Consider the following 9467-nt stretch of genomic DNA (forward strand, 5'->3'; position numbering starts at 1 on the left):
TAAGGGTTACGTAGACTACTCGCTATATTAGACTACTCGCTATATATCTATATTAATATTAATATAATAATATAGAGTTAATTAATTATAGAGTATTAACCTCTTAATACTTATATTTACTATAAGTATACTTAGAGTACGAGGTAATTATAGTAGCCCCCTCTTAATTAAAGTAATTAATAGATTAGTATTATATAATATAGGATATATAGGGTATATAAAGTACTTCGTATTTTACGCTATCCTATAATTAAGTAGCTAAATAGTATTATAGCTATTTAATCTCCTTCTCCTTAGCTTAATCGAGAATATAGCCCTCTAAAGCTTAAGTCCGGATCCTCTTTTATTCTTCTAAAGTAAAATAATCTATCTATCTATAAAAAGTAAATATAATATATTATAGGATAAAAGCTATAAAGTATATATAATTATAATAATAATAATAATATTATAGCTATTAAACGATCTATTAATAGTAGAATAGTATTATTATAATTATAAGATTTATTAATTCTTTAATTTTAATATTAAAATAATAAAGAAAAATATTATAATTAATAAAGTAAAATAATAAAGAAATATAGATTAAAAGGGACTTATAAATAGTAAATAGTAGAGGGTTAAAGAGGGAGAATTAGAAATAGGCCGTAATAAAATACTAAAAACCGATTAATAGGGCCTCTTTCTAATTTACGAAGACTAGCTAAGTAGCTACGAGAAAAGGGCTCTACTATAGCGTAATACGGGCATAACGCGGAGTAATAAGAGGAAAGCTCCGGAGTAAGGCTATTCCTACTAACTCCTAGGGACTAGGAGTCCTAGAGGGGGGGATTATATTAGGACCCCTACGGAGCTACTAAGGGGCTATTAAGCTAAGGGGCTAGCTAGGGAGCTAAAGGACCGGAGAGAACGTATATATAGGCTACGGATAGCCCCCTAAGCTGCGGAGGGCTAGAATTCAGATATATTCCTATCCTATACCTATATTCTATCTATCTGCGGACCCTGCGGAAGACCCCTTCACTCTGCTCTAAATAACGCTCTGATAGCTACGATGTCTGCCTTAAACGGTGCGCGCACCACTTGAACACATGCATATGCATGTATCGAGATTTATTCGTCAGTCAGTCTGCGTAGATGAGCAGGACTGAGCCAAGCCCAAGCAAGGCGAGAAGAATGGTCACATTAGAGAATAACGAGGGGTTGTCGAATGATACCTATACTACTAAGATATGGTTCGTAGATTGGCGCGCTAGCCTCTTGTAACGCCCCAATTGCGCCGACCTGATCTGTCGAGAAGGAACTCTGTAATCAGGCATAGGGAACGGTATGCGGTCCCTAAAACAGATCACTTACGGGCGTTGTCTAGCTTACAGTCCGGCAAGTCACCAACAGCAGCGTGACCTCACAATAAATGGTGGTGAATTAACAGTCGCCGAACTAACAGTAAGCCATCCAACAGAGGCTCATCCCCAGTACTACAAGGGCAGGACAGATGGATATATAAGGACGGACACTCTGTGCTTTCAGATACGTTTTTTTCCTGCGGCGGTGATTCATCTAAGCTCCACTGTATTTCATTGTTCCGAGTACGCAACGCTTCATAATGCTGTCTCGCTGTAGAGTCATGACCTTGAATCCTGCCACTAACAACCCTAACCCTTCCCAACAGTGTTCCTGATTGGAACGTCTTGGGCGCAGCATCGTAATCAGGTATAAGCTTTGGAGACCTGAAGCCGCCCTACTGGGGCCTACCAGGAAAGTCACCTAACCCAGCTGAGACGAGCAATTTTGGGCCTTGGGACGGACTCGACCACGCAAGTTCCGTGCCTTAGATAAGCTACAATGCCTTCAATTTGACCGACGGTGAGCATTCCGCCATGACAAACAAGCACTCAGCGGACAAGAGACAAGCCAAACTACCGAACTACTCGCGGCCAAATTGACCAATGCCTCTTTCGCCAACGGAATCAATTTTGCGCTAACGTCGCTCGATTCAATGCTTCAGAAAATAAAGTGTCTTGCCGGAGCGGAATCTTTTCATTGTGAGATGTTTGACGTTGAAAAACTCTATGAGAAAGGGGAAGAAAATTTGGAAGACGCAAGCAACAAAACGGGGGCGACGTGCTTCACGATGCGACGGATGAAGTCGGCGAGGTTTCGCGTGCTTCTTATTCTCGAGCCGAATTGGGCAAAGACCCTGTCTCCTCACGGCAACCGGCACTGAAGACGATCGTCTCGTCCCTTGACCTTCCTATTCTAGTAAGGACCAGCACCGTTCATCACACCTTCGCCCAACGAGCCTGGAGATAAGGAGACGACGTGACCTCGGTCACCCGCCGTCCCCAATGACGCCTCGTGTTCTGGTGCCCGTGCTGTGTCCCACGACCTCGGTAATCGGGGGATGAAGGGGGACACCCTAGAAGACGCCACGCTGTCGTGGAACGTTGTTTCTGGAAAACGCCGCTGGCTTGAAAGCTGCTGGCTGTGGAAAATGGAAAGCGCCGCCGAAAGCCAGCGGCGTCGCGATGGCGCCATCGTCCTGGCCTGATACGGCCGCGTAATCCAGTGCCGTGCTACCGAAAGAAGAGGCTTGACGTGACGGGCTGATGTGGAGAATCCTCCCGTTCTTGGCAAAGCTTAGCTTTAGCTGCCCGTCTTGGCGGGCGTTGCGGACCCTTGCTAGGTCCAGGAACCCATGGGCTCCCCCACGTCAGAACGTTAGATTCAAGCTTAGTTGGGTGCTGTTCGTCTCGAGCCAGTACTACCTTCGGCATCGTTGTCCCGCGGAGGGTTTGGTGGTCTCTGCGTCGCATCTTAGCTGCCGCAAATAGGACGGTCAAGGTTTCCCAGATAGGGAGCTCGCCACGCGGTACGGCCAACTGGGCACGACGAGGAATGAATGTGGTGTCTACCCGGCACGTTGGTAGCCGTGCTGTGGAGTACGGACTGGGCAGTCCTTGTTCTGCGGGGTGCCGGCCTTGCTGAACGTGCCACGAGCCAGCCCCTCTGGAAACTCGAATCATGTTGAGGCAAATTGAGGTTATCAGGCCGCACGACTCATGCTCGTATAATGAAGGTGGAGGCATGGTATCAGCTGCAACCCAGATGGCACAATCATGGAGTGGAGTTGCTCCCTTTGGACCCTTGAACTGCAGATATGGCCTATCTTGTGCCATGTGAGAAGTCGCGGGGCCGGATGCGATGGACGCGCTGATCTATAAAGAAAGACTCCTGCGGCGAGGCCTTACTCGTCTCCGGCACTTTCCCGCATTTATGCCAGCACTTGATTCATCCTCGCCTTGGGAAGTTCAGCCAGAACGTCACGCCAGCATGGCATCTCCACCTACTCAAGATGTCGTCGCCAGCGAGAGGCACGTGTCGCGCTTCTCGGCTGGCGACGATGACATTGTCAACGAGCAAAGGGTTGCCTCGAATGACGACTCAGTGCCTAAGCCTGGAGAGAAGAGCGAGTTTGAGATCACCTCGGCTCCAGCGTACGACACTGACGCGCCTGAAAAGGGCGCCATCGAAGGAGAAGTCATCATTGTTACTGGCGCTGACGCCGCTCACCACCTGCTGCCCCTGAGAGATGACTTTGATCCTGTCATCACGTTTCGCAGCCTGCTCTTGGCCACGCTTCTCTCTGGTTTCCAAGCTGTGATGCAGCAGATCTACATGGTTCGTAACACACATCGTTACGTCTTGAGGTACATTGACGCTAACCTCTGTTGAAGTTCAAACCCACATCCGTCACCCTATCCGGAACTTTCACCGTCCTGATTGCATACTTTGCCGGCAAAGCTTGGGCTGCCTTTCTGCCTCGTGGGGACAAGCTCGAGGCTCGCTGGAGGGCCAGGGGCGGCCAGGGTGAGGTACCTCGCTACATCTGGCTCGCGTCGCAGATCAACTACGGACCATGGAGTCTCAAGGAGCATGCCATTGCGGCCCTCACCGCGACGTCCTCATCTAACGCCGGCGCCAGTGTCGAAGTCTTCGCAGCCCAGGACCTCTTCTACGACCTGCCCCTAAGTATGGTCACCGTCGTGCTCTCCATCATCTCCATCGGTCTCTTCGGCTACGGACTGTGCGGCATCTTCCGCCCCATCACCGTCTGGCACGTCGACGCCGTCTACTGGAGCACGCTACCCGTCGTCAAGACCCTCCAGGGTCTTCACTGGCAGGAGGTCAAGAGCTCCAAGCCCCTCCGGGTCTTCTGGTATGCCTTTGCCGGCATGGCCGCTTACGAGTTCTTCCCTGCGTACATCTTCCCCTGGCTCAACTCGGTCTCGGTGCCCTGCCTTGCGGCTATGAACGCCACAGGGTCCAAGGCAGCCGTGCTGAAGAACCTTTTTGGTGGCTCAATCAACAATGAGGGACTGGGAATATTTACTCTGTCGTTCGACTGGCAATATGTAATGTCATCAGCCATCTCAAATGGTCCGCCATATCTGCTAACATTATGGGCAGATCACCTCGATGAACACGTCCCTTCCGCTTACGCTCCAGCTCCACTCTGGCATTGGTTATCTGATTTGCATGGTTGTCATGCTGGCCATCTACTACAGCAACACCTGGAGCGCCAAGTCGCAGCCGTTCATGTCGACACGTCTCCGCGCAGAAGATGGGACCGTATACCCCTCCGCCAAGGTGTTTGCCGGCGGCGTGCTGGACAAGGCGGCCTTTGCGCAGTACGGCGTGCCCATGCTCACGGGCACCTTTGCGTACGCCATGTTCATGGCGAATGCTGCTGTGCGTATTCTCTTCAGACATTTGCCGTGGATGGCCCGGGTCTAACAGTTTCTAGATCGGCGCCTTGGTCGCTCACTGCATCGTCTTCTGGGGTGGAGACATCGTGCGCACCTTCAAGAGCGCGAGGAAGGGCGTGTACAACGATCCTCACCACCAGCACATGGTCAAGCACTACAAGGACGTGCCACACTGGTGGTATATTTCCGTGCTAGTCCTCAGCTTCATCCTTGGCCTCGTTGTTGTGATCAAGGAGAACATTACCCTGCCGGCCTGGGGCTACGTAGTCTCAATTCTGCTCGGCGTTTTGATTGCGCCTTTTGTGAGTTACTCCAGGATGCTGATGACGACAAAGAGCGTTGCTGACAAGCCGCAGAGCACGATTCTTTACTCAAGGTTCGGCAACGGCATCGCCACGAACAACCTCTCCAAGATGATTGCTGGTCTCCTGCTGCCCGAGCGTCCTATTGGTAACATGTACTTTGCCGCTTGGTCTCATAACGTCATCCTCAACACCGTCAATCTGTCCAACGACCTCAAGATGGGCGAGTACCGTACGTTGTGACCATCCCATTCGATGAGAGATCCCTTGTCTGAGTATTTACGTAGTCAAAATCCCGCCCCGCGCCATGTTCATCACCCAGATCTATGGAACGATCCTCGGCGGCTTCGTTAACTACGCCGTCATGAGAGGCATTGTGAACGGCAATCGCGAGCTCCTCGTCAACAGCGACGGCAACAGCTCCTGGAGCGGCGCAACGATCCAGTCCTACAATACCAACGCCACGTCGTGGGCGCTGGCCAAGTACCTCTACAAATCAGGAACCCGCTACGAGGCCATCCCCTTCGGTCTCCTCGTCGGCGCCGGCGTCGTCGTCGTGCATCGCATCTTCGCGCACGTAAGTCTTGCCCTCGTCCCGCGATTGGTGTTCGCCGCAGCTCGCTAACGATGATCGCCCTTCCAGTTCGTGCCCAAGATCAAGCGCTTCTCGCTCTACGACCTCAACATGCCCCAGCTGATCCAGTACGCGGGCTACCTCCCCTACAACGCGTCGCAGACGTGCGTGCTCCTGAGCCAGGTTCTCAGCGGCCTCTTTGTGCAGTACTACCTACGCAACCACCGCCCGCGCATCTTCAGGGACTACTCGTACCTCGTGACGGGCGCTTTTGACGGCGCTAGTCTGACGGTGCTGTTCATCTTGTCGTTTGCCGTGTTTGGGGCGGGTGGGAAGACGGTGCCGTTCCCGACGTGGTGGGGAAACAATGCTGATGGACTGTATGACCACTGCCCGTCGCCGGAGTAGATGAGGACCAAATAACGAAGGTGTAAGGGGTTTTAGGGGAGGTTTCGATGCATCTTCATCTTCAGGGATGTGCAGTTCATGATGCAGGGATGCAGTAAGTGTTATGAAAAAGGTTCGATTTAGAGTCATCATGTACCGAGTCTTATCGAGCAACCAAAGGTTCACCTGTTAGACAATTTTTCTCTCGTCGATGTGGTCGGGAATGTCCCAGGGGGGGATACCTGGGCCTCCAAGCAGGTACAATGTCAGTTTCAAAGGCAATGCACATGTACTACGGTTTTACTCATTTGGAGGACGAAGTCTAGCAGCGAATAGCTTCCCGATCTTTTTTCGACATGGCGCTTTGTGAGCTTACAACGCACAATCTTTTGACCCTTTCAACATATAGTATAGCTTGAAGTAATCTTCATCTAGGCTCTTGGCAGATCTGCTATATTATCAGAGCATGCTTACTGCTTATTTCTTATGCTCTAACACGTGATCTAGGTCATGCGGGTCGGGTTCCTGACCTTATCGCGCTCCTCAGTCGCGGGATTCCCGTGGCTGGGCACGTCACGTTTTCTGGTTATTACAATATTGTAGTAGTAAGCTTTGTTATAGAGAGGCCTATAGTATGTGTTATATAGATCGCTCTTAATAGTTCTAGCTTAGTATCAGAGGAAGGTAACACAGCAGCAGTAATCAAAGAAGTAATAATTCGGTCATAGAGGAGGAGTAATGAAGGGAGCGATCGAGAGAAGCGATCGAGAGAAGCGATGGAAGAAGGCAATGGAGGCATTGGCGTTTGAATTATCGCCGACGCTAGCAGCGCGCGGCCTTTTGCGCCGCGCCAGCGCATGGCCCTCTCCGCCGCGCTGTTCCTTGACCTACGCCGCAACCCTGGCCTATTCCAGTAGTGACCGTACTAGAGACACCCCTTGGAGACAAGGTCTCTCTCCACCCATCGCTCTTCCCATCCGTCTTCCCATCTGTCTTCCAATCAGCCTTCCCATCGACCGTCCCATTGGTACTCGCAGTGGTTCGCTTACTGGTCCTCTCACTGGCCGTCCATCTGTCCTCCTAGTCGTCTTCCGTATCACTTGTTAATTGTCTTTTGCCTGGCCGTAGTAGACTCGTGTGTTGGGCAGTGTGAGCGAATGGCTTTGTTCATTCACTGTGTGTGAAGACCGCCTATGTGACGGCTGAACCGCAAGGCGAACTCGAGCATACTGCGGGCTATCGAGTGTAGTCGGCATACGCTGGAATGTCGGCACCACTGTTATGAACGTAGCTGTTCATCTGTCCTAGTTTTGTCGGTGCGACAGTCAAATCGCAAGCATTCCACACATCTTCTTCCATCATCAAGACGATGATTAGCATGAGGGGCGGCCAACGTGGTGTTGGGCCCAGCTCGCTTGGTGCTGCGTACTGATATCCGACGCGTGTAGGCCAGAGACTCGTGTAGCTCTTCTTCACGTCCCTGGATCAGGTCCCTTCGATCGCCACACCGCCCTTTCCGTCCTCCGGCATGCTATTCGTCTTGCACCGAGCATAGTTTTTCAGAAGATTACCCTATACTTCGCTGTGAAGAGGCCTTGCATGGGCAAGAAGCTGTATCTCACGTTGGGGATGGCGCACCAGTACGAGATTTGGTGGTGGCGCCCAGTCACAGAGACAAGGAGCCCACGCGCAGCGTCTGTTCAGGTGTGGAGTCGGGACGGGTCTTGGCTGTGAAATTGGCTGTGAATATTCTTCACAGGGTGCCACAGGGAAGCAAGCCACACGGTCAACAAGCCAGGGGGGTGGGGGATTCGGATGTCTAGTGGTGGCGTCCCTTTCAAATCGATCTGCCCCGTCTCTAGCCTGATGTCCATGCACGTTTGCTCCAGCGGTCAGATAGGACCGCACGGCTGGGAACTGTGCTTCAACGAGCCCCCGCTTGCCCCGCTCAGCCGCTCAGGGTGTGTCGGATCTCTTCTAGAGATTGAAAGGGCCGGCATGGACTGGCTTTGAAGGGAGCAGCCGCTGCCTATCCACAGAGGGCTGAGGTCCTGCACCATGTTCTGTGGCCGGAACGGGCTGGGGTCATGTCCGCCAACAAATGGCCTTGGTGTGTGCCCAGTACGAGGGCGAGCCACGGTCGGTCCGTGGTGGATGCGCTACTTGCCTTGCCAGTAGAGAGATGTCACCTGTCAGTGAGTGGAGATGAACGAAGGTTCCGACGAAGGGGTGTCTGTCCGCCCGGCTACCCATGCAAGCCATGCAAGCCATGGTACCCAGTCTCCAGTCTCCTCGGGGAACGAGTGGCGATCTCGACGCTAATGGCGTGAGTCGGTCCACGGAAGATCCCAAGTCCACTTGAGCAAACGCCACTGGACACTGGGAGAGATGTCCACGGAAGGAGTGCACAGAGTCTGTGTACTCGGGTGCTGGTTCGCTCAGTACAGGTCCCCTCGCCCGCCATTCTGCATCTCCATCCCCATCCTTCATCATACGGGGGAAACGCTGCATACGTAGCTTACGCTATAGGCTTCTTTTCCTCTTTGGCCTCGTCACAGGTATCTTCTGGGCCCGACAGGGGGGATGTGCTAAAAGAAACACGGGTGACAGACAGTGCTTGGGGTGAAGTCGGCAGTGTGCTCTGAGAAGGCAGCTTGGCTGGGCGCGACAAGGGGCGCTGGGGGATGCCACGTTGAAGGCACAACAAGCAAGTGGGATGCGTCAAGAGCACACGCGCCAGCTTAGTGTGTGTAAGCGAGGAGTTGGCGCGCCGTGGAGAACGGGAGGAGAGAGCACGACGTTCCACACTCGCCCGCATCACTGCTTTTTCCAGGGGTGGCATCCTTGCTCAGGACCGCACATCTGGACGTCATGATGGCCGATGCCCCTGTGATAGCATCAGAGAAAGCAGGCAGTGTCGGCATTGGCCAGCGCCGTTGATGTCCATCCTGTGCTGGTCCCACGTTCCGGGAGTGTACTGGATGCTGGGTGGGAAGAGGGGATGGCGGCAGGGCGCACATTGATGGGATGGTAGTGCCTCCAGGTGGTCAGTTGTCTCGATGAGCCGCCGCTTCACCTCCATCCCTGCCCTCGGTTTCGCGCTTATCCAGGCCTTACCCATGCCGTCGTCGACGCACTCTTCCACGCCGGACGGTGTCTTTTCCCACCCGCAAGTGAGTTCGGGTCAAGTCTCGCGATTGCGTATCAGGCAGATGCCCCAAGACCCCAAGACACCCATTGGAAGTCAGATAAAGATGATGCGCATACGTGGAGGGATCGAAAGGCTACCTCGTGTGTTGCAGAAAAGAAAAGCAATGGTGTTTGTCCTGATATTTTTCCAAAGCTCGATCATGCACTGTTGGCTACGAAGGGAGCCTGCAAGAACCGCCGCCGACCAGGTCAAGGGTATGGCTTGAGCAGCACAGCACCCCCCCC

General features: G+C 52.5%; 1 protein-coding gene across 1 annotated transcript; it reads left to right on the forward strand.

Annotated features, from left to right (window-relative positions):
- Positions 1 to 3333: 3333 nt before the first annotated feature.
- D7B24_004862 (uncharacterized protein) lies at positions 3334 to 6053 on the forward strand (the record flags this gene model as incomplete). The annotated part of the gene is made up of 7 exons (XM_028639027.1): positions 3334 to 3681; positions 3738 to 4415; positions 4471 to 4752; positions 4808 to 5071; positions 5126 to 5303; positions 5359 to 5648; positions 5715 to 6053. 7 exons carry the CDS (start codon positions 3334 to 3336, stop codon positions 6051 to 6053), a joined length of 2379 nt encoding a protein of 792 aa, XP_028490130.1.
- Positions 6054 to 9467: the final 3414 nt, after the last annotated feature.

Source organism: Verticillium nonalfalfae (assembly GCF_003724135.2).
Source record: "Verticillium nonalfalfae strain VnAa140/NRRL 66861 chromosome Unknown scaffold_286, whole genome shotgun sequence".
NCBI lineage: Eukaryota > Fungi > Ascomycota > Sordariomycetes > Glomerellales > Plectosphaerellaceae > Verticillium > Verticillium nonalfalfae.